General features: G+C 31.2%; 4 protein-coding genes across 8 annotated transcripts; 2 read left to right on the forward strand and 2 right to left on the reverse strand.

Moving 5' to 3' along the window:
* The first annotated feature begins 150 nt into the window (after positions 1-150).
* On the forward strand, positions 151-2,471 carry LOC137818120 (uncharacterized protein At2g34160-like). The gene is made up of 5 exons (XM_068621353.1): positions 151-431; positions 547-595; positions 1,792-1,854; positions 1,955-2,019; positions 2,110-2,471. Exons 1-5 carry the CDS (start codon positions 315-317, stop codon positions 2,209-2,211), a joined length of 396 nt encoding a protein of 131 aa, XP_068477454.1. The 5' UTR covers positions 151-314; the 3' UTR covers positions 2,212-2,471.
* Positions 2,472-3,656: 1,185 nt separating this feature from the next.
* Positions 3,657-7,025, forward strand: LOC137818210 (O-fucosyltransferase 13). Of its 2 annotated transcripts, XM_068621496.1 has the most exons (6): positions 3,657-3,880; positions 4,039-4,121; positions 4,894-4,964; positions 5,075-5,163; positions 5,281-5,502; positions 6,171-7,025. In XM_068621496.1, the coding sequence occupies exons 1-6, from the start codon at positions 3,765-3,767 to the stop codon at positions 6,901-6,903; spliced, it is 1,314 nt and encodes a 437-aa protein (XP_068477597.1). In that variant the 5' UTR covers positions 3,657-3,764; the 3' UTR covers positions 6,904-7,025. The 2 variants fall into 2 exon arrangements, with proteins under 2 accessions (XP_068477597.1, XP_068477598.1); XM_068621497.1 differs by lacking the exon at positions 3,657-3,880 and having other exon boundaries at positions 4,853-4,964.
* A 354-nt stretch (positions 7,026-7,379) lies between these two features.
* Positions 7,380-12,087, reverse strand: LOC137818211 (DEAD-box ATP-dependent RNA helicase 15). Of its 4 annotated transcripts, none has more exons than XM_068621498.1 (12): positions 11,872-12,087; positions 11,654-11,761; positions 11,025-11,125; positions 10,181-10,353; positions 9,793-10,024; positions 9,575-9,693; positions 9,227-9,283; positions 8,941-9,125; positions 8,548-8,692; positions 8,164-8,247; positions 7,970-8,033; positions 7,380-7,790 (listed from the first exon to the last, which is right to left on the reverse strand). In XM_068621498.1, the coding sequence occupies exons 2-12, from the start codon at positions 11,758-11,760 to the stop codon at positions 7,780-7,782; spliced, it is 1,278 nt and encodes a 425-aa protein (XP_068477599.1). In that variant the 5' UTR covers position 11,761; positions 11,872-12,087; the 3' UTR covers positions 7,380-7,779. The 4 variants fall into 4 exon arrangements, with proteins under 4 accessions (XP_068477599.1, XP_068477601.1, XP_068477600.1 ...); XM_068621500.1 differs by having other exon boundaries at positions 10,181-10,480; positions 11,872-12,037; XM_068621499.1 differs by having other exon boundaries at positions 11,654-11,784; positions 11,872-11,970.
* A 6,052-nt stretch (positions 12,088-18,139) lies between these two features.
* Positions 18,140-21,159, reverse strand: LOC137818121 (uncharacterized). Its single transcript, XM_068621354.1, has 5 exons — positions 21,002-21,159; positions 20,504-20,617; positions 19,990-20,069; positions 19,067-19,191; positions 18,140-18,504 (listed from the first exon to the last, which is right to left on the reverse strand). Exons 1-5 carry the CDS (start codon positions 21,052-21,054, stop codon positions 18,433-18,435), a joined length of 444 nt encoding a protein of 147 aa, XP_068477455.1. The 5' UTR covers positions 21,055-21,159; the 3' UTR covers positions 18,140-18,432.
* Positions 21,160-25,996: the final 4,837 nt, after the last annotated feature.

Raw genomic sequence — 25,996 nt, forward strand, 5'->3', positions numbered from 1 at the left:
TTAATTTTTTTTTTTCATATGATGACAGATGATTGTTGTTAGTGTGAGTGTAACCGATGTCGTCTCGTGATAATTACTAAAGGTGAAAACTTTTATAAAAAAAATGATTTTATTGACAAAACTAACAAACTAACAAGAAGAAGGCCCAGTAATAGTGATGGGCCACATTATCTATCTGTAAGGCCTTTCCCTGCAACAGATGAGAATCAGAAGAAGGCAATAGATTTGGATTTGGGGAACATTTGGTTGATTAGGGTTTGTTGGTGTTCATACTTTTGTTTTGTGTAGCAGTTGCCTCACAGTAACAGCAAACAATGGAAGCAATCACGGAGGGAGTGAACAACATCAACATCACTGAAGCCTACAAGAAGAATCGCATTCAGGTCTCCAATACCAAAAAGCCCCTCTTCTTTTACGTTAATCTTGCCAAGGTACTAATCTTCCTTTCGATATTCCTCATTTTTTTTTTCAGTTATGGATTTTGTTTAATTTTTGTGTTCATGTTGGATTTGGATTTTATTTGATTTTGTTTAATATTTTTTGCAGAGGTACATGCAACAGCATAATGAGGTCGAGCTCTCAGCACTGGGAATGGGTATAATGTCTTCAACTTTTTTTCTTTTTGCATATTTTATCATGTGGATTTTGCATTCCGTAAGCATTTTTAGCTAATTAGGAATTTGTTTTAGGCAGATTCACAAATGATTCAAGGCTATGGCTGGTTGAATAGGTGGTTGATGTGTTATTTACTTTTCTTCTGCTATTTGATTTTCCTCATCCCATTAGTATGTAGCATCTTTCTCAGAGAGAAAGAAAAAATTTGAATCTCCTGAGATTTGGGTATTTGTGGAGAGAAATAATATATATTCATTGGAGAAGTCATTTTGTGGAATTGAACCGAATGTACTCCCTCAAATAAAATTTATTGAAGTTTTCTTAATGCATCCAGGTAATATTTGACCGATCCTTACACTGTGAAATGATTTTATAAAATTAGAAAAATATCCATTTTCTCTGAAAATCTTACCCGTGATCGTCTGCTTTTCACCTGCTCTTCTTAACGAACTCACCTTTCAGAAGAGCAGCCATGCATTCTTGTACTGGTACTTGTTGTACCATTCCTTCCCCCTTTACCATTGCTCTCTGCTGCATTTCTTATCCCCCATCACTGTCAAATTTAGATATACAATTCTATAAAATTGAGTAGGACAGACATGAGAGAGAGACTTTAAGTAACTCTATGTCTCTTCTATTTGTGTGGAAAGTGGGAACATATATTATGGATGAAGTGGAATGAATAGAATATAAGTCTGAATTTTGACATTGTTGATTTGTTTGCTACATTGTCTGCTGCTTTTAGTTAATTAACACAAGACAACCCTCAAACCAAGTTTCTGATTGAAGAAGGGTTACATTGAACTATATTGTGGCCTATGTTGACATCTGTTTCAAAATTTACTTGTAATGCTGGACGCAGATTTATGCTCTTGATTTTGCTGATGTAAGCATAAACAAATATTGGAGTTATGATGAACTGTGTTGCTCTTTGTTTAACCAAGCTGTATAGCTCCTGACTACACTGAAGTTCTACTCTAACGGCCATTCTAATTTGAACTCCACCTTATAGTTTTAATTTTGGATTGAAGTATAATACATTTATTCTATGGGATTGTAGAGTGATATCCACAATTAAAATGAGGAAGGAGACTGGGTCTACTACGTGGTTTATGTATAGCCATTCTTTTGAACCTATTTCTGATATCCTTTTTTTTTATTTGCTTTTTTGTCCAGCTATTGCTACAGTGGTTACTGTTGCTGAAATCTTGAAAAACAATGGGCTTGCTGTTGAAAAGAGTGAGATATTATATTCTCTCTTTTTGGAAATGTCTCCCTTCTCCCCATCTTCTCTAATTATTGAAAAATCAAACTTCATTCTGATGGAATCTTTTCGCAGAAATCATGACATCAACAGTTGACATTAAAGATGATTCTAGAGGAAGACCCGTCCAGAAGGCCAAGGTAAGGATAAAAACCACTTTATTTTTTCCTACATTAGGATGTGTTCTATGAATCCTTGTAAAATACTTATGGTGATAAATCATGTCTTAGATTGAAATATTACTGGGGAAGACTGCAAATTTTGATGAGTTGATGGCTGCTGCGGCTGCTGAAGATGGTGAAAATGGAGAAGCTGAAGAGCACACTGCTTAAAGGAAGTTGTACCTGTCTGGAGTGACGAAGATATGTACTCCTTAATGAACTGCCATGGTGTGGTTTGTAGGTAGCGGGCAAGCATAGAATTCATTGTATAGACTGAACTGCAATGTTGAACTATGCTATTCCTTCATTTCTTTTCCCTATAAATAGAGTTATTTTGTCTTTTTGCTGTTGCTTTAGTTTGGCACATTTAGCTAGTTCAGTTTGAACAATAACTTACATAATCAAGAGTTTTGATCCTTGTTCATTACTAATAGTTCCAAATCTTCTTAATATACACTCTTAACTTTGTGAAGTAACATTACTGTGATGAATTACAACTATGGCTGCCTAATTTAGAAACATTTTCGCCTCACTAACTTGATTTGATGTGCCAAAAAAATCCCTGTTTTGGGTTTTTTAGTTGGGACTCTCCATTTCTTAATACCACTTCTGGGAATAACATTTCATTATGGGACTGATATTGATGTTTTTCAAAACAAGTTTTGGTTTACTTTCTGTAGTATACGTCATAATTAGCAAGGAGTATAAATATTCTTTCATTGTAATTGAACAAAAAATAATAAATAAGGTAAACAATATATCTGTTTCATAAATAATTATTTAACATTTATTTATATAAATTGTTTTAATCAAGTCTTAAAACTTGTATAATTATATATATAGCCGTATTAAAACTAAAATTCACTATAAATTGTTTTATACTGATTTCAGGGAAATATACAAAAGTGAACTCATCCTAGAAACACAATTTTTTTTACAATGAAAAAGTAGTATTTTAAACAAAATTTGAGGTTTTTTTCAATTAAGTTAAATTTGTTCATATAAATATGATTTCCTATTTTTTTTATTGAATTAATGTTTCTAAGTACAATTTTATTTTTTTTAATTGTATTTGTAAGACTATTTTATTTTTAACTGTAAGAGAAATAGAAGTTGTACCAGGAAGCATCACGAATTACTCAATTATTTTTTTAAATTTTTTTATCTATTTTGATAGATTGTAAAAAATAAAACATTTTCACAAATTTTCCGATAGTTCGCAGTATCTACGATACATTTTAATCTACAATTTCGTAACTTAATACGTAGACGTATTAAATTTATATTATATTTACATTATTAATTAGTTTTTGAAGTTATTTTGATTATTTAAATCACACTAGTGATAAAAGTATTTTTATTGTAACACGTGTTTTCTTACACACCGAGGTTAACACTTTTGTATTACAAATTATCATATAAATAAATTTGTTAATGTTATGGTAATTATATTAAAATATGTTTTTTATTTGATAAAAAAAATCTATATTAACAAGCATAAAAATCAAACTCATTATAATTTTTACTGATAAATATTATATAACTATTACTGAGTGTGATTAAAAAATGATTAACTTTTTTACTATTTTCTTATATAAAATGTAAAATAAGTAGCAGAAAACCCAAACGAAAGAAAGTGTATGATGCATAGAGCAAAGCGATTTCTCCATTGTGGTGCAATTGCAGCGATCTATACATTGTTATCAGCACTTCTGTGAAATCAAATGTTCGTTTTCTCTGTAAAACCCTTCTTCATTCTCCTCCTCGTCACGCTCTCACTGTTCTTCCTTCTCGTACTACTATCGCCTCCTTCCCTTCTCTCCCAAAATCTCATTTCTAGGTATGTTGTTCCTAATTTCAACACTCATCTTTTTTTATGCCTTGAATCGGATATAAAGCTTTGAAATTGGCAACTGGGCACCTTCAATTGTGGACTTGGTATCTTGGGTAGTGACATTTTTGCTTTCTGTTGCTGATCCGTGAATTGGTGTTGGGCAGTGGGGAGGTGGTGGATATATGGAGTGTTCGGAGACTCGTGGAATGGAGACCTTGCAATTGGTGGCTACAAGGCCACCAAACAGGTACTTTTTACTTAAATCAATTGGTGTTTGTTTTTACTACATTTCAGCTTTGGAAGGTTGAAATTTTGTTATATTGAATGAACTTTTGTGACTGCTGGATTCATTTTGCATTCAGTATAGGGATAGCTAGAAATGTCAATAAAAATTGCAGTGAGTAGATCTCTATGTACTAAAGACACGGAAATACAAATAATCTCTAAAAGTAGGAAACGGTAACATGAACATGGATCTATATGTTATATAACTATGAATTATATAAGTTGACAAGAAAGATTTATGTGCACAAGTATATTTTAATTGTTTTTAGCAAAAAGATGTTTCTCATAGCTAGTTCAAGGTAGTTTAAAAGGATTTGTTACTTATTTTTTAATCATAAAAAAATTTATACAATAAATTTGAAGTTTAAAAAATTAATGTATTTATCGTTTTTGTTTTTATTATTGTGTTACAATCGTGATATAATTGTAAAAAATCTAACAAATATTTTTTGAATTGGATACTCCTACCGGAACGTGTCTTACGAGTGTCGTGTCCGATACGTGTGACCGACATCATTTAAGAGGCGTGTCTGAGCCTATTGTGTGTTTATTAATTGGATGTTAGGATAGGATTGGTTTTTCAATGTTATTTGGACTTGGATTTGCAAGGGATAGGGTTAATTGTTGAGGTGGGTGAGGGTTGCAGGTTGGCTTTTTATTTTCTGAATCAACCTTAATTGGCTTTCATTGCAGACAATTGCTTTCCTTTTTTGTTTATTCTTGAAATGGTGCAGCTCTACCACTAGAAACCAATGGATATATCAGAGTGGATTGCTATGGGGGCCTCAATCAGATGCGAAGAGATGTGAGTAGTACTTGAAGAAAACTCTTGAATTTCTACTCCAGATCCTTAGAATATCTTCAATACCCTTTTGCTTCTTTCTTTAACTGAGATGAAATCTACATGGGTTGCAGTTCTGTGACGGTGTGGGCATTGCTCGTTTGTTAAATGCAACCCTGGTCTTGCCAAAGTTTGAAGTGGCGTCATATTGGAATGAAACAAGGTAATTTACCTTTCCATTTCTCTGGAACACCTTGCAAATTTTTACTGAATTGTATTCTTTTGTGATCTTATCTCTTGTTCTATATTATTCTATGCTGAATACTTGGTTCCATTGCAGCGGTTTTGCTGATGTATATGATGTAGACTACTTCATAGAGCATATGAATGGGTTTGTCAAAGTTGTGAAAGAGTTACCACCAGAGGTTGCATCTAAAGAACCTGTCCGAGTGGACTGTAGCAAACGGAAAGGGCAATTTGATTACGTTGAAAGTGTTCTTCCGTCTTTGTTAGAACACAAGTACATTTCAATCACACCAGCAATGTCCCAAAGAAGGGACAGGTATGATCATGTGCCTCACTTCTATAAACCAGAAATTGATTGAAAATAGAATATAAGAACCTTGGATATCGTTGATCCAGATAATTTCATGATGAATGAGATTTTTCTTCCAAATATTCTTCTTCATTTGTTTCCATTTGCTGTAAGGGGGATTTCACTTTATTATGAAAGGGTTACAGTTGGTAAATTCTTGGCATTTTAGCACTACTTTATAAGTGAATTTATTCCTAAGCTATCTCTTCATCCATTGATTTTCAACGATGACATGTAGTATCTACAGTTGCTAAGAGATTGTCAAAAAGGTTGGTCTGCTTAATATTTGTGAATATTTCAGTTGAGTTGTAATATTTGTCTCATGTTACCAATGATTATGCTAGCAACTTCACTGAAAAATGTAAAGTATTTTATTCAACATCCATTATGGTTTAAATTTGGTATAAAATGGATTGTTGGAGATCTTACATTGACTAGAGATTAGGACATTTCATAGTATATAAGTGAATGTAAACCTTATCTTGTAAGTCAGTTTTATGAGGTTGAGTTAGGCTTAAAGTCCACTTTATAATATAGACTATCAATAATTAAGATTATGTGTCCCTCCTCCCTTTTCTTTCATAGTAGTATTGTAACCAAGTTTGATTGTTCTTTGTGTTTCTTCTACCTTGCAGATACCCTTTGTATGCAAAAGCTGCTCTCTGTCAAGCCTGTTTCAAAGCATTGCGTCTTTCCAGAACCTTGGAAATGAAAGCCTCTGAGCTTCTAGATGCAATACCAAAACCCTTTTTGTCTCTTCATCTTCGTTTTGAGCCTGACATGGTTGCATACAGCCAGTGCGAGTACACTGGTATTTCTCCTGCTTCCATGAAAGCCATAGAGGCAGCACAAATGGAGAGAAAACCATGGACTGGAGACTTAGCCCGCGTTTGGAGACTACGTGGAAAATGTCCTCTTACACCTAACGAGACAGCTTTGGTACTTCAATCCCTTTCCATCCCACCAACTACAAATATATACCTTGCAGCTGGAGATGGTTTGATGGAAATTGAAGGATTGACAGAAACCTATGGCAACATATTTACTAAGTCAAGTCTTCTTAGTAGGGAAGACTTCACAAACATGCATGGCAATACAAAAGCTGCTCTGGATTATTATGTGTCTATCAACAGTGATTCTTATGTAGCTACATATTTTGGGAACATGGATAAGATGGTTGCAGCAATGAGAGCTTTCAAAGGTTTGTACAAGACTTTATTTTTGAGCAGAAGAGGCTTTGCAGAATTAACCTCAAAGGGTCTTAGGGGAAAGGAGTTGATGACAGCACTGTGGAAGGTTCACAGAGATGATTTTGCCATGGGAAGAGGCTCTGCTCTGCCCGAGTGCTTTTGCGAATTCAAGTTGTGATTTTGGATCTCTGTTTTGGCATTATTAAATTTGATTTCTAAATTTATATTATTTTAGAAATTTCATTTTTGTTGTAACTTTATTATTATGACTTGAGAGTATAATTTGCTTTCTCAATTTTATTATGATTTTTATTTTTATATAATTTTTTACTTTGTTAGTTGATGCAATGAAATATAGCTGAGTTGAGTCAAATTGACTGTGATTCTTCTGTGAAAAACATGAAACAGATATAATAGCCATTGACATGCTTTTTAAACTGATCGGTAATTGTATCTGACTTTATCATACATTGTCACGAATGACACAATTAGAAATATCAATGATGTTTCCGTTGATAATTGAAAATAATATCGAAAATCGAACTAAAACTTCACTAACATTTTCAATCACAAAGTAAAGAAACAAAATTAACTATTTCATTTTAAACAATTTATGATGACAAAATACTCATATATGAGATTAAGCAATTCATGTAAAGCACATTAAAATAATTTATCCTTGCTCCAAAATCTTGTATCCAGATATGAACACCATCAGAATAGTGAACTATCACGTTATGCGACGCATTGATACATGTACTTCTACAGAAAACATTAAACTAATCGATGATTTAATGTTACGGCAGCAGATGTTTCAACAAATCGATGATTAACAACACATTTATAGGCTACAATGACTGCCATGAATTTCTACAAATACAAATGCTGGGTTTCAATGGGAGTCATAAAATGACGAATCTTCCAATTTAAAACAGTAACATTTTTCGTTAAATACTGTGTCAAAGCACTCAAATTTATGAGATGCCACCTAATCCAACCCTCAATGTGGGCAATAGATCTTTCCAATTTCACCACCTAATTCTCCAAAACGTCATCAGTTGGGCACTGCAGAAAACAAAAAGAAGTTAATTATTCAACTCAACCTGTTCTCAGTTTCAAGTGTCAAATAGTGTATTTACTATGTATATGCAATCATCATACATCCTAGTTCTGATGAACCTTTTGCAGCTACTCAAATTTGATTGAAGACACTAACTACTAGAGCAATAGGAAAACAATCTTACTATATGTCGAAGTGTCAATTTGTTCAGGAAGCTCCTTAATATCAACTTCAAACCTAGATTGCACCTGAAATCAGCATTCATAATTTTGTTAATAGAAAGCACCTTTATGCAGAAAAGACGCCTTGGCTCCTACAATTTCTTAATGTCTGTAACAAAATATACACTACTGCATCTCAATGAAATGGGGCCTTGACCTGATTAAGAACTTCAGAGTCGGCAGTGGAGGAGACAAAAGTAATTGCAAGCCCCTTCGTGCCAAATCTACCAGCTCTTCCCACCTATAAATTCATGGCTTTAGTGATGGAGGTAAAGAGGTGAAAGAGAGGAAAAGAAGAGTGCAAAATAGTAATACAAGAAGCAACATTATATTGTGTCTTTCAGGTGTTTTAACAATTATGGGGTCTATTTTTTTTCAAATCTTTCTATATACAATATATAATAAAATAAGATTATAATAATAATTTATAATTTATATCCATTCCTCTTCAACCAAACAAACTTCATTTTTATTCTCTCTATTTCTTTCCTCTCTACTAAATGAACACAAAAGAAATAAATCTAATGGATCCAGCATTTACCCTGTGCAAGTAAGTATCAGCAGAATCAGGCATGTCATAATTAATAACTATATTAACGCGTTCTATGTCAATCCCCCTCCCTACTAAGTCAGTTGCCACGAGAATCCTTTGCTTCCCTTCCTTGAAGCCTTTGTATCGTTTCAATCTGAAATAGGTAAATGTGTTAAAACGAAAAGGGAGACTGCAATTATAGATAAGAGTTCACATCTGTGCAAATGAATGGAGTTGAAATGCTTAATCAATCAGTCTACCCTACTTTGAATAGAAGCTTCAGAGACACAGACCTTGAGAATCTAAAAGCCCAAAAGTCTAAGCATATGAAAAATCAGCTTAGAGCATTAAAAATACATTAAGACTGCACATGCCATCAATTTCAAAAGAAATTGTATATACCTCTCTTCCTGTGACATCCCAGAATGTATGCAGATGGATGGGAAGTTACATTCCACGAGCAATTTGTTCAACTCTGCAGCTCTGCTAACACTCTTGACAAAAATAACTACTTGGTTGAAGTCCAGAGCATCAAGAAGATCATTTAACTTCCGGTTCTTCTCCGTCTCTTGCAATTTGATGTAGTGCTGAAAAAGGTGACAAATTGAGTAGAATAAAGCTAGAAAACAGAATTTCAATAAAAACTCAATTATCAACGAGGGGAGTGAAAAATGTTAACAAAACATACCTGGACAAGACCATGAAGCGTCAACTTGGCCTCATCATCCACATAGATTTCCATAGGCTGAAAAGAAAATATGTTGATATTAATCATCATTGAAAACAAATATATGGATGTAAGTTATTTTCATTTATTTATAAAACAGAACAAATGCAATTACATTTAAACAAGAATAAGCTTTCAAAATAAAAAATAAAACAACATAAACTAACAAAAATGCTTCATAATATAATAATCTTCATGAAATTTCTAAGAAAAGAGCACCGGTGCTACACCAAAGTAAATGATACAAGGAACTATTAAACCATCCTACCATATAAGGTAAAATAAATCCCCAAATAAAAAGAACATTACATCTTGCATAAATTTCTTGCAAACGGGTCGAATCTCTTTACTAAGTGTAGCTGAAAACATCATCACTTGTTTATCATGAGGGGTCAATTTGAAAATCTCTTGGACATCTCTTCTCATATCTGTGAAAGTATTACAGAAGAAATAAGAAAAGCATAACAAGATATCGCAGATTGCAAATGCATAGCCAGAAACACAAATTTACAGAGGGAGAAAGAGACCAAGTGATTCAAGCATCTTGTCGCACTCATCAAGTATAAAATGCCTCACGTTCTTTAAACCAAGGTCCTTATCTCTAGCCAGAGCAAGAATCCTCCCAGGAGTTCCAACAACAATATGAGGACATTCATTCTTGAGCAATTCTTTGTGAACCTTGATATTGACGCCACCATAGAAAACAGCAGCCTTTATATCAGAAAGATATGTGCTGAATCTCTCAAATTCATGGCAAATCTGGACAGATAAAAGCTTTGTTAATTATATACACATGCATGTGTTAATCAATTTTCGGAAATACAAGAGACACCTTTATGCATATACAGACGAAAGATTAGGAAACAAATTGCTCTAGTAGCCAAGATACATTAATCCACATGAATGCAGACATACCTGATAAGCTAGTTCTCTTGTGTGGCAAAGAACAAGAGCTGCAACTTGACCAGGAACAGGATCAACTTGCTGAAGTGTAGAAAGAACAAAAACAGCAGTCTTTCCCATCCCAGATTTTGCTTGACAAATGACATCCATTCCTAAGATTGCTTGAGGGATGCATTCATGTTGCACTAATGAAGAAGCAAACAAAATTGTAGTGGACGAATCCTCAGTAAGTATATATGATCTGCCAGATCCTTTTAATGTAAAGGTTTACCAACCAATTTTCGTGACGAATAATATGCTAGTAGTGATTACCTGGTACATGAAAAGAAAATAGATTAGAGAATAAAATAAGAAAATTCTAATAATGTAAGAAAACCAAAAAAGTAAGAGACAATCCAGCAAGAAATATTTCAAGAGAGGAAATATAAAATAATAAATAATGTGTCCAGATTATCTTATTTTAAGCCCAACAAAGCTTTTTTGGTAAATTCCTGTATAATAAAAGGTTTTGAAAGGGAAAAATATCTATATTCACAAGCATTCTCTCTCAAACACACAGTGATCAATAGATCCCCTCTTAATAAAAAGTATATCTTAAAGAAACTATTTAAATCTTAGCCACCGGAATTCAACATAATGTAAATTTTACTGATAAAAGCAACAGAAAATACAAAACATCAAGATCATTAGCATTGGCAAATGGCAATGAAATCACTTAAGAGCACAGAAAAGCAGGTCATACAGCATTACTAGAAAGAACATTACAAAATCCAAGCCATCATGAAAATTTTGTAGAAATTGTGTGATTATCCTCCTATATTAAACTCAAACAAATAAAGTTTATGCTAAATCTTGCCTTCTGAAGGATGCTCAAATCCTGAATCTACAATGGCTCGCAGAAGCTCTGGCTTCAACAGGAAGTCTCTAAAACCCGAACTATGGATGCCAACATAACCCCTGCATCACAAAAGCAATATATACACAAAATCAGGAGGTGTAACATTAAAGTTTGGCTTCAAAACCTAAGCAATAATTTTTATACAAATGAAACAATGCACCAATATGTCACAAAAACCCTAACATAGCTTCAATATAGGATCGCGTGTGTAAATTGCAGCTTATTATCTATCCTGAATTTACATTTTCAATATCTATGAACTCTACTCCACAAAACATAATTTGACAACTGTGACTATTCCTTACAACATACACATGTACATACAATAACTTGCTCGCTAGCCAACACCAGGCAAATAAATCATTTTAAAAATAAAATAAAGAAATAATTAAATCCACATTCACGCTGCATCAGGTAGTATGAATCGATACTAGCAGAAGCAAATAAAAAACACAGCTACTTCCATCACTTTCAATCGTGGAACAGCAAAACAAAACAAAACAAGAATCAAAACAAAAATCAGAGAAAATGACATGTTTTCAGTTTCATAATAAAACAAGTGGATAAGAGAAAGAGGAGAGACTAACTTCTTGCCAGATTCGGCAGGCTTGGCAGAATCGGGAGCTTTCTCGTCTTCTTCTTCGTAATCGAGGAGCTCTTCCTCGTAAGTCTCGGTGTCCTTCAATTCTCCCATCCTGATTCCGTCGGTTAGGATTAGCTTTTCAGATTCAGTTTGAGAGATTGAGACGGAGAAAATCGAATTCAATTTGTCGCAGAGAGAAAGAGAGAGTTGATAGAAGCTGACCTTTGAAGACGCAACGGAAAGAGTTGTTGAGAATGAGATTAAAAATAAACTCTAGATCTGGCTCTGGTTCTGGGTTTTAGGAGAGAGAGTAACAGCGAGTGGAGCAGGAACGAGAAGATATAGCGTGTGCTACTGTAGAATAGTCCGAAAAGCCCTTTCCCTTCCCTTTCAACTGTCCTTGACAATACCACTAATGGAAAGAAAGATTAACTGTGCAACACAAAAACCATTTTTTTTCACATAAATATTAATTTTATAGTAAAACAGTCGTACAAAGAATTTAATAAATATTATTTATGAACCAATTATATTCAAAATTTTAAAAAAAAAAACTCTTTAATTTATACTTTAAAACTTTCTCTTTTTAAATTTTCATAATTTTTTTATTTTAGTTTTATAAAATATTTGTTTATAGATAAAATAGGGGAAATAAATGTAATCTTGTTAAAAACACACATAGAAGTAAATGTATATTAAAAAATGGATACTTGACATCTTATTAAAAACATTAAAATAATGTAAATTTATTTAAAAATTAGAAGAGTGGTGTGTCATTTAGGATGATTATAAACTGATGGATTAAATAAATATTTTTTTATACATGTATTATTATAATATAAAATTGGTTTTTATTTTTAATCTAAACTTTTAAATTTTATAGATATTTCTATAATGAAATTATTAAAATATGTTCTTAATTGAAGTTTTTTTACATAATAAACAAATTTTAGATGTAAATAGTAACACATTAGCAATGATTTGACATCAAATATTATAAATTTCAATAGTTTCTTTTTATAAAAGTATTTATTAGATCTAAAGTTTGAACAATATATAAAAATCAATTTTGAATGAAAGTATAAAAAAAATATATATTTAACAATATTAAAGAAATAATAATTATCAAATTATATATAATTATTGTATACAATATTGTACGATATTGTACCCAATTATATGCAATTAATTTAATAATGATAGAATCTCATTATTAATATATCTATCTAATTAGATTGTAATTTGGAGATAAAAACATTTATTCCTCTCGTACAAGACTTTAGTGCTGATCAAATTCAGCAATTGACAAAGTCTATTTACTCACTCAACAATAACGGTAAAAGTGACACATTTGTTAGCTTTGCAGTCTGCTTGCCCATAACTCCTATTCTAATTCTACTTTTACGAAACAAGGGATTTTGGATACTGGAGCAACCGATTACATTGCATCTGATTCACAATTTTTCATCATTTATTCTAAATGTTAATATACCCACCGATTTAACTGCGTCCATCTTATCTACGGGACACAATTAAATTCAATGACAAAACCACTCTTAAAGATGTCCTTTCTCTTAATTTAAATTTCATGTCTGTTAGTAAGATACCTAGTTAACTAAATTCTTGTGTCTTTTTACTCCACATAGTTGTGTTTTGCAGGATTTGGCTACAGGGAGGATGATTGGCTCGGGTAAAGAACACGCAGGTTTATACTACATGTCCCTCTTCCAAACTAAGCCCAAACATCTCAAATATCGAGATATATTTTCAATTTCATAATAAAACAAGTGGATAAGAGAAAGAGGAGAGAGACTAACTTCTTGCCAAATTCAATAGGTTTGGCAGAATCGGAAGCTTTCACATCTTATTCTTCGTAATCGAGGAGCTCTCGGTGTCCATCTTATTCCGTCGTTAGGGTTAGCTTTTCATATTCAGTTCGAGAGATTGAGACGTAAAAAATGGATAACTGACATCTTATTAACAACATAAAAAAAATGAAAGTTTATTTAAAAATTAGAAGTGTGGTGTGTAATTTAGAATGATTATAAAGAAGTTAATATTATCTTCTCTTTTTAGGATTAAATATAATTTCTATACATGTATTATTATAATATAAAATTGGTTTTTATTTTTAATTCAAACTTTAAATTTTATAGATAAAACAGTAACGCAATAGTAATAATTCGACATCAAATATTATAAATTTCATTAGTTTTTTTTTATAAAAGTATTTATGAGATCTAAAGTATGAACTATATACGAAAATCAATTTTAAATGAAAGTATATAAAAAAACATATTTAACAATATTAAAGAAATAATAATTATCAAATTATATGTAATTATTGTATGCAATATTGTACGATATTGTACCCAATTATATGCAATTAATTTTAATTTAATAATGATAGAAGTATCATATTTAATGATAGAATCCGGGCTCAAATCTCAGCCAAAACTCAACAAACGTCTCGTAAAAATTTCAGACCAAAATACTTAAGGAGTAAGGCGTGGTAAGTCCCAGACCGGGAGTGAAGAAAACTGGTTTTCCGAAAACAAAACGTCCTGGCTTTCCTTCCCGTATCTTCTTTTTGTGATTTGTTTGTGGACGTGACTTCTTACCTGGATGCAAACAACATATGAAAGTACTTGTGTGAATTTTTTAGCGCAATACGAACCCAAAATAAAATTGCAGGAAGTAGGGCAAAATTTCACAAGTTTTGGTAAAGGATAGTCTTGGTTAGCACAAAAATTCTTAAAAATTCTCCCGAAATAGTTTTTTCCTGAAAATCCACCTAAGAATCTCCACTGAATTTGGGACAAAACGCGACAAATTTCAGGTCAAACGGATGAGTGTTCACCCACGAAAAAATCAAACAGTTTCCCACACAAACAAACCTTTCTTTCAGCCTGGCAGTGATGAATAAAAAATTTATTGCCAATCCTGTGGGACGAATTCGGGGCTCAAATCTCAGCCAAAACTCAACAGACACAGTGACAAACGTCTGGTAAAATTTTCAGACCAAAATACCCAAGGAGTAAGGTGTGGTAAGTCCCAGACCGGAAGTGAAGAAAACTGGTTTTCCGAAAACAAAACATCCTGGCTTTCCTTCCCCGTATCTTCTTTTTGTTATTTGTTTGTGGACGTGACTCCTTACCTGGGTGCAAACAACATATGGAAGTACTTGTGTGAATTTTTTCAGCGCAATACGAACCCAGAATAAAATTGCAGGAAGTAGGGCGAAATTTCATAAGTTTTGGTAGAATTTAGGGTTTAGGGTTTAGGGTTTAGGGTTTAGGGCCTTGGTTAGCACAAAAATTCTTAAAAATTCTCCCAAAATAGTTTTTTCCTGAAAATCCACCTAAGAATCTCCACTAAATTTGGGACAAAACGCGACAAATTTCAGGTCAAACGGATGAGTATTCACCCACGAAAAAAATCAAACAGTTTCGCACACAAACGAACCTTCCTTTCAGCCCCTGGCAGTGATGAATAAAAAATTTATTGCCAATCCTGTGGGACGAATCCGGGGCTCAAATCTCACAAGACAAAATAACTCATCATTTACTACCCTTTTGATTGATGTGGATGATATTCTTTTCACAGGAAATGATTTGACAGAAATTCAACGTGTTAAAGATTGTCTATTACAACAATTTCGTATTAAAGATCTTAGATACCTAAAATATTTTCTAGGGATTGAATTTTTCCGTTCCAAAGCTGGTATTTACATCTCCCAAAGAAAATATGTTGATATTTGCAGGATAGGAAACTCATAGGTGCTTGTCCGGACAAATTTTTAATGGAACAATACCTAAAACTCTCACACATAAAGAGTTATTAAAGGATCCAGTCAAATACAGGCGACTCGTGGGACGATCGATATACCTCAGGTTACTCGGCTTGACATAACATTTTCGGTTCGGATCCTAAGTCAATACATACAGATTCACGGAAACCTCATTGGGATGCCGCAATTCAAGTTCTAATGTACATGATCACCAGGACAAAGATTGTTATTGCCATCTGAAAACAATCTGACATTGACAGCTTCTTGCGACTCATGCAGGGGAGGTTGTCAAACCGGAGATCAGTATCTAGGTATTGCATTTTTCTTGGTTCTTCTATTATCTCATGATCGTCAGCGGAAGCAGAATACCGCGCGATGACCAATACTTGTTTGGAGAGTTGCGATATGTGTTGTAGGATTTAAATGTGTCATGTAACTTGTCAGCTCAACTTTCTGTGGCAATCAATCGACATTACATATAGCAGCAAACTCAGTATTTCATGAACGCACAAAACAAAACACATTGAGATAGATTGTCACTAGAAAAATTACAAGCTGGGATAATCCGTCCTTCATATGTACCGACACAGTATCAGCTCGCAGATAATTTTAGGAAGACACGGGACAAGGAACGGTTTTTGACGCTACGACAGAAACTCCCTATATATTTCCTATACATGAAGTGATGTAATCATACACATAAGAAATATCTCTTCTTACCAATTTTTATCATTTTCTTATAATCAATTTTATTACTAATTATCTTAGTCTCGTGCCACTAGTTTTTCCATTTTAAAAAAAATATAGTCAAAAGTTTTGTTACATGTATTCAAAAATAATAAATATATATTATTTTTGAAGTAATTTTACTAAAGTAATCTTACTTTTTAATAAATATAATTGTTGATTTGCTATTATTGTTTTGAAACTCGTCTTTAGTTGGTTTAATCCACCTTTTAGTAGTTCTTCCTTTATTTTGGTTAACTTTTTCCTTTTTCTTTTGACATATTGATATTATTTTGGTTACTTTATTTTTAGTACTAACATTTTGGATTTTGTTTAAACAAATTATCTTTAATTATTATATATATTGTGATTATTTCATTGCGCAGAAACTAAAAGTTACACATTCCTTTTATTGGTTATTTAAGAAATCATTTTTTTAAATAACAAAAATGGTATACAGTAATTGTTTTTTTTTCTTTTAAAAAATACCTGAATCATTTTTTTTAAAAATAAGATTTTTTTAGTTATTTTTCAAGAAAGACCAGAACAAACAGAAAAGGTAACCTTTGTTCTTTCTCCATCAATGTGTGCATGGGATGTCTAAATGGAGAACAACGAGAAAATCAACTAAATATTTTTTATCAATCTTTCTTTTTGCATTAATTTATGAATTTAAAAATTGAATACTAATTAATATTTTTTCCCTAAACCAAATTTTTCATCTCTTAATATTGATTATTTGTGTTTTAAGATATATAAATAATCATTATATGTCCCTATAATTATAATTGATAAAACTTATTACTGTCCTATAAACCTATAACTAACATTGTTATTTTTAAGAAAAATATTTATAATATAATTTATTCTTTCTTTAAATATATATTTTATTAATAACTTGATATGTTAGTATTGATGTAATTAACATTTTAAAACGTGTCATTACAAATATGAATACATGCATAAAATTTGATACATGCGTATTTATTGCTATACATGCGTCTCCAAATAACTATAATTTTGTTTTTTCACACAAAATAACAATAATATGTTATTTATGTAAACAATTTTACTATTTCTTTCAAAACAAGCAAAGTATAATTTATTAGAGGATAAAATATTAAAACTGATAATTCATTAAAACTTAAGAATTTCAGTAAAGTTAGAATCTTTCTATTCAATTTAAAAATTTTAATCTTTGTATTTAGTCTCTCCTTTGAATGAGATGTGTCCCTTGAAAATATGTCCCATCTTTTACTACAATTGGATGAGAGGTTGGCAAATTCTTCATGCACCCCATGGCCTCTTGAAAATATCGTTCTACCCTTAATGAAAAAGAAAAGCATTCCCTTTTCATCTTCTTTATTCGCACCCCCCTTCGTAGTAACCACACCCATGCACGAAGATCGATCTATTTCATTTTTGTATTGTTGTCTTCGGATTGGAAGTTTTGGAAATTTTTCAAATTTTACAATCTAAATGTCTTTAAAATACACTTTGAATAGTACAATTCATAACTTATTTTCATATTTGAAAGTAACTTCTGAATCGTGCAATCCAAAGTGTGAAAGTAACTTATTAATCGTGCAATCCAAGATGTATTATAAATAAATAACATGTTTTGTATTGTGCAATCAAAAAGGATGCATGATTCAAAATTGTAGTTCACCCATATATAGTTCATTATACAAAGGAAGATCAACTGATTATACTACCACGTCGTCACACTCGTAATCCACAAGATGGAGACACAAACCCCACATTACTGCAAAATCATGCATGTCCGATAAGTTATTATATAATATATGTATAATTTATTATTTACGATAAGTTTTATTTTAACATAGTCATTAACAATGTCATTTCAATGAATGCATGGTATACATAGGAGGATCACCAACATCTTGTAGATAATGATTGATTTATGGAGTGATGGATAAAGGAGTTGTTTATGTTATAATGAAATGCAAGTACTTTAGCCAACATGAAAATCCCTCATTCCATAAAATGGAATCATGTGCCACACAGTAAACAATATTGCAAGGATAAATGAGGAGCAAAATAAGCAAATTATAGAAGGCAGAATTTGGGAATACTATAAAATACAAGTGCTAAAAATTGTGACACAAGAATTTTAAAATAGTCCTTGCAAAGTGCAGATATCCAACACAGTATTTGGTTGCTTGCCCATATCCACTTAGAAGATGCTACACTGAACACAGGACTCAGACCAGTCATTGAAGTATGACTGCCTCTGGACTTCTCATTCAAAACTCTGTAGGAGGCTTTAACCTTATCAGTCTTTTGATTCTATCCTTTTCTGTATTTTCCAAATATCCCTTCAAAACATACACACAGAAAATTGTCAAGAAAAGCATCAAGTAGAAAATTGCTCTTTGAAACAATTGAACAAGACAGTTAGATACATTTGGGTTAGTGTTTAGGGACAAAGGATCCAAGTGCCTACTGTGGTCAGTTTTTCCCTAATCAAGTTTATTAAGAAGTGGATTTTAAGCCTAACTCGACCTCATAAAACGGGCTTATAAAGTGAGGTTTGCACTCACTTATATACTATGAAATGCTATAATATCTAGTCGACATGAGATCTCCAACAAAGTTCAAATAAATTCTTATACTTTAATAAGACAGTATTATCAGGGCATCCATAACATGCACTGTAGAAGATAATATCTAACTAATGGGCCTAACAGAAAACAGATGACTCCATCATACAGATAATAAATAGATGAGCAATGCCTATGATTACATATGTCACATGGAATTTCTTAATAGATGAGTTCCAAAGACAGGCAGATAGAGTAAACTGACAAAATCTAAAAGCTCTGGTTTTGGTTATTTTGTACAAATGAAAGTCTGAAACTGTTCTGCATGCCTCCTTACCTTCCATACAATTTCATCCAAACAAAGGCAAATTCTTCCATACTTGTCAAGGAAGAGGCGCTCACTTGGGGGCTTCCCACATACATCCTTCACAGCTGAGGTTATCACAAAGATAACTTCTGACACTGAACAGAAAAAAACCGTAAATAGAAGCAGAGATGTGAATTGCAAAGTATTCCACAGCTCTTAAAATTTACATTTCCAGCTCCAGTGAAATTAAGCATAACGCTAAAAAGGCAGATGTCATCATGTCATTAATCATTTTCTTGATAAGCTAACCAAAACCATTTACTAAATGTAGAATCCAAGATCTGTCCTTTATCGGCAGTTTACCAACAACAATTCTAGAAAAATAATGTTTATCAGCAATAGTTATTATTTGCATTATCAAAATAAGAAAGTGAAGGGGAAGTTTTTCATCTTTACTTTTTGTCCCAAAAAACTACGATCTCTTCTTGTCTTGATGTCTGTTAGACAAATTAATATAGATTACAGGGTTTTATAGAAAAATATATAATTAAAATCCAGCTTTCAAAAATGACATCTAAATGATCTGATTCTTTCTGTCCACAATTCCTATTCTACTTACTCTTTTTTCTATTACTGAACTCTTAACTCCACTGTCTCACTTTTGATTGCAAAAATCTATTATATCTTTATCTTTGTATGCACATTTGTCTACGTACATCCTGCTTACTAGTAGCAACCTAAATAAAGATGCTCAGTCTCTAGTAGTGTAATCGGTTAAGTATATTTTCGCAAGACTCAAGACAAAAAAATATCTAGTAGCTCTATTCACATTTTTCAAATTTCTCAGTCAGCACTGCAATCTAAAACAAGTAAGCCTATAGCTGGAATGACTAATTTCCATGATTTTATATTACAACCAACAAATATAAAATATAGATTCCACGAATACATACAGGCAAGTTCGTCATACTGGTCCTTGCCCACAACATAGATGCTGACATCCCCAAGCACCGTGTATACTATATAAACTGACCTGATGCAATGAAAATGTATAAGTACTATAGCATCATAAAATAATAAGAAGCAATTTTCCACAAAAAAGAATATGAATGCACAAGAGTTGATGGTGAAAGATAATCTTGTTTCATGTCAAACTTCACATCGTGATAAATGATGATTCAAGTTTTCAAAAGCTGCTAAACATCATTGACCAAGTATGCATGCATGTTTTAGTCACGTAGAACACATGTACTGTTCTACAAATACAACTCTTTTCTGATATTCCTGATACCAACTACACCATCCGAAGATACTGTTTTGCCCAATACCAGGTCCATTCTTTTTAGCAACTAAAATTATTTAGTTTGTAATCTTTCTGCTCTTACACGAGGCAACTCATATAAGCACACACAGATACATGAAACGAAATTCAAGGTATAATATGAGAGAAAAGTATGCTATACTGACTTGTGGCAAGCAACAAGGAGCTCTTCGTTTTTGACACCCTTAAGATTATCAGCTCCTAGTTTGACTAAGAAAGAACGCCAATGTAGGCGCTCCTCAGCAGGTACTCCATGAAAACTGCAAAATTGAAAATCATTATGTATCAACAAAGGGGTTATGTTATTACAGTTAACAAAATGTAGTCCAAATGCTAAATAATATGCAAAGCAAGACTCCAATACAAGGTTACATAATTAATTAAGCTTAATCTTACAAGCACTTATGAAAGTTCGATGTTCAACATGTTTCAGAAAACAACTATGGCAACTAATACTCCACCCCATCAAAATCCAAGCCAAACCCATTTCAGATCCAATCTAAATAGCATGATTCGATCCGCAAAATCTAAAATTTAGATGCAGCATGAGAAAATTGAAGCGAATTGGAGAAGTTGAGGTAAAACTGAGAAGCAGAGCAAAAATAAGAATTGGGAATGGGAAGACAAGATGGATCTGAACGCACCGTTCGATGAGGATATTGCCCTCAGCGTTGGCAAAGAGCACTGCAAGGATCATATTCTCTCAACTCTCTCTTCTTCTTCTTCTTCTTGATTCAGCTCTCTTCCAATTCCCAATTCAAGCATCAAGGGTTCTTGTGCTTAATGACTTAAATACCCTTTCATGTTATAAACTTTATGCTTGTAGTTTAGGACTTCTCCAAATAAAAAAGTAAATGTTCATACACATACTCATTCTTCTGAATGCTGAGATTAGATTAAGAATTTTCATTTTCTTAAGAATTAACTTTAATATACAACTCAAATAAAAAATATATAACAAAATATTAATATAAATAAATTTGATCCTTTTATAAAATGTATTTAAATAAATTGTATGATAAAATATATGCTTTAGAAAAATATTTTTTTGAAAATAATTTCAATTTCATAAGTCTGAATAATGAAAAGTATAGACATATAAAATCAAATTATAAATAATTATTGAATAATTAATATTTATTTGAACCATAGTTTTATTTTAATAAATTATTATTTTAAATCAATTAAATAAAATGGCGGAGAGTGTTTGATATTTTCACACTCATATTATTTTTTAAGTGGTCAATTTCACTTATGGTATATATATATGATTCAATACAATAAGTATTGACATATTTTCATGAAAAAATTATGATCTTAGGACAACAACTTTAATTTTATTAGGTTTATTTAAGTCTATTTATTAATATAATACAAACTTAATCTTTAATAATATGCGCGTTTATTAAATGAGAAACTAATCTTAATATGTAACTAATTTAGAAGAAATCACTAAAGATTTTAAATTTATAAACAAAAAATAAAAATAAAAACCAAATACTATTCAGATACCTAAATTGTTAATGAAATTCAAACAAAATTAAAAAAAAAATCACTAACACTGTAATTTCTTTTCTTATTACACTTAGAAACAAAATATATCAATACACTAAAATATTTATTATTAAAATATTTATATTCATTATTAAGGTTATTTATATAGGATTTAAAATCCTAAAACTAAACAGATTTTGCCAGTGTCACCTCACGAATGTTTTTGCCGCCTTTAATCCAAACTAGGAATATTAATTAATGTAAAAACCAATTTATTAAAATCGTGTAAGTATTGAAGTGTTCACGATAGTATTATTTTTTTAAAAAGTCAATAAACAAAAGTTTTAAAAGAAATACAACTCAAATTTCAAAAAAATATAAAATAATTTTAATCATAAAATGCCTAGAATTTTATTAAATAAACAAAATTAAGTTAAGTAATTTACTCAAACAATCATATGCTACGAATGTTCCAAGGATGATCCTACGTGGAAATATTTATACGAGATTGTGATCAGTTTTGTTAATTTTTTTTTTAAAAATAAACTGTTTTTCATAGTTTGTGGGAATATCTACAAGTTTCTAACCTTTTTTTTTAATAAAAACAAAACACGAATATGTTTCACCCAATAGTTTTAATTTATATTTCTTTTAAGAGGAAAAAAATGAACCAAATTACTTTTCTAGAAGTCATCAATAAACTATTGAAAGTTATATGTATCCTTCTTTTCTCTATTTTTCTCTTGTCGGTATATAAATGATTAATTTATAACCATAAGTTATCTCCTTAACTGTTAAAAAAAATCCCAGTCTCAAATTTGTCAACAACTAAAATATATAATTTTTTAATTATAAAAAATAAAAGATAAACATAGAAATTAAAGAATAAAACTTAATTGAATTATGATCTAACCTACTTTATAACTAGTTAGCAAACAAATATTAATTAACATAACTAATTAACTAACATCCTTATCTTATTTATATTTGTATATATGAGTGATAATTTCTTTAGTTATATAAGTATTGTAGTTTTTTTAGTTGGGTTGGTGATACTCCAATAAAAAAATATTTTTACAAAGATGTTTAATTTGGGAATTTTTTTTTAATCATCTACAAAATTGTGAAATCTGAATTTATTTTTGTATGGGTTGAATCTTGTTCTTTTAGTTTTTTTTTTCAATTTCCGAGTTGAGTATTAAGATATATCTACAAAGGATTTTTTGACACTTAAATCAGTTTTCGCTACGTGGGTCGATGATGAAAAATGTTATTAAATATGTACCTTGATTTGAGGTTGATCAACTTATTTATAGAGTTGAGTTGAGTATGAAGTAATGGACTCAATTGACACGTATATCACTGTTAAGTTCTAATATTAATCTGACATGTTGATTAATTAAGTAAGTTAAACTTCATGATTAACTAGATGATTTTTTAATAAATCGAGATATAATTGTTCATATGATGGAAGTAGGTAAAATCGGACACATTTCATTTCATACAATACATAATTATCTTTTAGTGAATATTTTACTTATAAAATTATCTATATCATCTTATATTAGGAGGCTTCTAAATTAATCATATGATTATTGTTTGACACAATATAAAAAATGAAATAAAAGAATGAGGATCGGCAATATTTGATATGTTGGACCACCCCATTGAGCCCTAGGCTCTCTTAAATTGTGTACTTTGTGGCCATAAAGTATTAAGCTTAAAAATAAATGAGTAAGGTCTTGAGCATTGTGATATGGTAACAGCTCACACAATGAGACAAAGCAATTAGAAGGTGCATGATCTATATCTACCCTAGCTAGCCCTCACTTTGAGGTCAATTTAATCTTCAATGTTCTTGTTAGAGACACAAATGCCGTTACCTAAAGAACCTATAGATCAATACCACATGCCCTTGTTACGCCATAACTCATTAATTTCCATTCAATGATGGAATATGATGTTTCATTATCACACCTTTATAGAAAATCCATCAACTACTTTTCCTTTTTTCTTTCTCATATCTCCACATTTTCCCATAAATTCATAAGTAAAATCACTTTAACTAGCTCCACAAATCTGCATCCCATTCTTGCCACCTGTCTAAACAGAATCACCTCACTTTTCTTACTTAAACTATGTTTAACAAGTGACTTTTCTTATGTTTAACAAGTGACTTTTCTTACTTAAACTATGTTATTACTTAAACTATGTTTAACAAGTGATGGTAGGGTTTAGGGTTTAGAATTTAGGTAGCGCAGATACTGATACGATATGAAGACATAGATACGTATAATTTTCAAAATGTAGGACATAAGACATAAATTTATATATTTATATAATTGTGAATTATATAAATTAATAATAAAGATTTATGTGTACAAGTATGTTTTAATATTTTGTTAACAAAACGATGTTTCTCTTGGCTGGTTTAAAATGATTAATTTCTTACTTTTATAATCATAATAAAAATTTAATAAGTATGAGTTTTTAAAAAATTAATGTATTTTTCATTTTTAAAATTGTATTAGAAATATGCTAGAATGGTTAAAAATCCAACAAATATTTTTTTAAATTAGACACTTCATCAATATATGTTTTACAAATCTCAATTCCAACACAGACACACCACCATTTAAAAGGTGTGTCAGAGCGGCTGATAGTAAAACCAGACCTCCGACATTAACTTGTTCATGTTTTTATTTCCCGACAAAGTGTTTAAAATGCTTAAAAAAGAACGTTAATTATGGCTTGTGCACTAATTGTTAATTGATTATAATTGTCGGCAGGATTATATTGGTGAATGTTTGAGGTGTCGGTATCAAGTTAAATTGGTTGAATTATGTTGTAGAGAGAAGACAATGTCACAGTCTACGAAATTAGAATATGTGGTTTGCTATTTGTACTTTAATTAACAATGTTTCTATTATTATGACAAAGCATTTGCATAAATACCATCCCGTCCCTCAACCCCTCCTTTGATGTGATGGAAAGATATATATATATATATATATATATATATATATATATATATATATATTTATTTATTAAAAAAAGTTATAATGATTTATATATATATGGGCTGTGACCAGCATATACCCCAAAAATATACCAAAATAAATTATTTACTATTTTATGTACTTATTTCATACTTCTCAATGAAACACTAGAATTGAGAACACATATGTGTTATGCAGAAGGTTTAACGAAAGGCATGGTTAGTATAATTACTAGTTATTATCATACACTATATACAATAATAAGTTGTATTAACGGATAACAATATACATAAAACACATATATATATATATATATATTAGTTTATTTTTTAAATTCAAAAACATTTATTTCATATGTCAATATCTATCTCTTCGAATGCAACGTAACACAATCATAACATGTTAAATAATCGACAAACTATGATCAATATATAATCGATTAAATGTATATTCATTCCACCATATATATTGAATAACAAGTAATCGAAACATCTTTCAAAAGACAATACTTTTATGCTTGAACTAAAAAAGTAACACATGTGGGTCATATTGTAATGAATCACTCTATTGATACCATTGATCAACCTGATTATGCTACCACAAGGTAAGACTACTTGACATGATAAAAACAAAAGGAAAGACGTGTTACACCACTCATTTGATGGTGAAGCTTGGAAGCACTTTGATTGAAAATATTTCATATTTTCTTTTGATCCCCGCAATGTACAACTTGATTTATGTTTAGATGGATTTAACATGTACATCCAGGCTTCATTTTCACCATATTCTTGTTGGCCTGTGATTGTTACTCCATACAATTTTCCTTTTAAAATGTATAGGTCAAGACTTAACCATATAATCCAAATGCATCTATTTATGCTTACTTAGATCCTTTAATTGATGATTTGAATAAGTTGTGGAATTATATTTGATGTATAATATTTCAAGAAAACACAATTTTATGAAGATGGTAGCTTTAATGTGGACTGTAAATAACTTCCCTGCTTATGGGATGTCATCTGGTTGGGGGACACATGGTAGATTAGCTTGTTCGCATTGTATGAAGCATAATAAGTCCTTCACATTAAATTATGGTCACAAAATTTGTTGGTTTGACTTGAATCACAAGTTCTTACCCAATGATCA

This window comes from Phaseolus vulgaris, chromosome 10, assembly GCF_000499845.2.
Source record: "Phaseolus vulgaris cultivar G19833 chromosome 10, P. vulgaris v2.0, whole genome shotgun sequence".
In the NCBI taxonomy this organism is placed as follows: domain Eukaryota; kingdom Viridiplantae; phylum Streptophyta; class Magnoliopsida; order Fabales; family Fabaceae; genus Phaseolus; species Phaseolus vulgaris.